This window comes from Hylobates moloch, unplaced genomic scaffold, assembly GCF_009828535.3.
Source record: "Hylobates moloch isolate HMO894 unplaced genomic scaffold, HMol_V3 SCAFFOLD_71, whole genome shotgun sequence".
Lineage (NCBI taxonomy): Eukaryota > Metazoa > Chordata > Mammalia > Primates > Hylobatidae > Hylobates > Hylobates moloch.
In genome coordinates, this window is record NW_026652346.1 from 162,289 (window position 1) to 163,662 (window position 1,374).

Below are 1,374 nucleotides of genomic sequence, written 5' to 3' on the forward strand. Positions count from 1 at the left end.
CCCAAAGTGCTGGGATTACAGGCGTGAGCCACTGTGCCCGGCCTCACTGTGCCAATTTTTTGCAAGGAAGGACTTGGTCTGGGAAGGGGGCGGACTTCACAGAGGCTTCTGCCACGTGAATAGCAAAGCCCATTGGGGTATCTTATTCCACTGTCTGCACGGAGACGTATGGAGATGACTGGGAGAAGCAAAGCCCAGCCAGGAAATGGCAGCAGGTCAGGAGGATTCAGCCCTCTCTGTGGCTCCTGTCTTCCCTCTTTAGGTCAACAACCAGAAGATGGCCGTCCCCTACAGGCCGAATGAGCACCTGCGGGTCACCCTGCGGGGCCAACGGCTCTACCTGGTCACCGACTTTGAGCTGGTCGTCAGCTTCGGTGGAAGGAAAAATGCAGGTACTGGAGAGAGGGGAAAGAAGAGCAAAAGGGCCATTTCTGGGAAGTGGGAGGGAAAATACTGTTTAAGACAGGCAAATCCTGGTGAGCAGACTCGGCCCGGTAGTGGGGCACCCAGCTCCAGAGGAGGACCAGGAGGAGGTGCGGTGAGACTAGGTGGAGAGCAGAGGGCAGAGTCTTTGCTGGGCGCTGTGGCACCGGCCGGTAATCCCAGCGCTCTGGGAAGCTGAGGCGGGAGGATTGCTTGAGGTCAGAAGCTCAAGACCAGCCTGGGGAACATAGTAAGACCCCCGTCTCTACAAAAAAAATTTTAAAGGCCATGCGCAGTGGCTCACGCCTGTAATCCCAGCTACTTGGGAGGCTGAGGCAGCAGAATCGCTTGAATGTGGGAGGCAGAGGTTGCAGTGAGCTGAGATCGTGCCACTGCACTCCAGCCTGGGTGACAAGAGCAAAACTCCGTCTCAAAAAAAAATTTTTTTTAAATGAGACAGGTGTGATGGTGCATGCCTGTAATCCCAGCTTCTGGAACTGGAGAGGCTGAGATGGGAGGATCACGTGAGGCCAGGCATTCGAGACCAGCCTGGGCAACATAGCAAGATCCCATCTCTACAAAAAATAAAAATAAAAAATTAGCTGGATGTGGTGGTGCACACCTGTAGTCCAAGCTACTGGAAAGGCCGAGGAGAGAGGATCGCTTGAGCCCAGAAGTTGGAGGCTGCAGTGAGCCATGACTGAGCCACTGTACTCCAGACTGGGCAACAGAGCAAGACTCTGCTTTAAAAAAAGTTAATTAAGGCCAGGCGCAGTGGCTCACACCTGTAATCTCAGCACTTTGGGAAGCTGAAGCAGGCAGATCACGAGGTCAGGAGATCGAGACTATCCTGGCTAACATGGTGAGACCCTGTCTGTACTAAAAATACAAAAAATTAGCTAGGCGTGTTGGCGGGCACCTGTAGTCCCAGCTACTCAGGAGGCTGAGGCA

General features: G+C 53.8%; 1 protein-coding gene across 1 annotated transcript in view; it reads left to right on the top strand.

Annotated features, from left to right (window-relative positions):
* The window catches only part of LOC116463835 (zonadhesin-like), a 58,522-nt gene that overhangs the window by 53,613 nt on the left and 3,535 nt on the right, over positions 1–1,374 (top strand). The window contains 1 exon segment of the mRNA XM_058434870.1: positions 263–392. Coding sequence (XP_058290853.1) covers positions 263–392 — 130 coding nt within the window.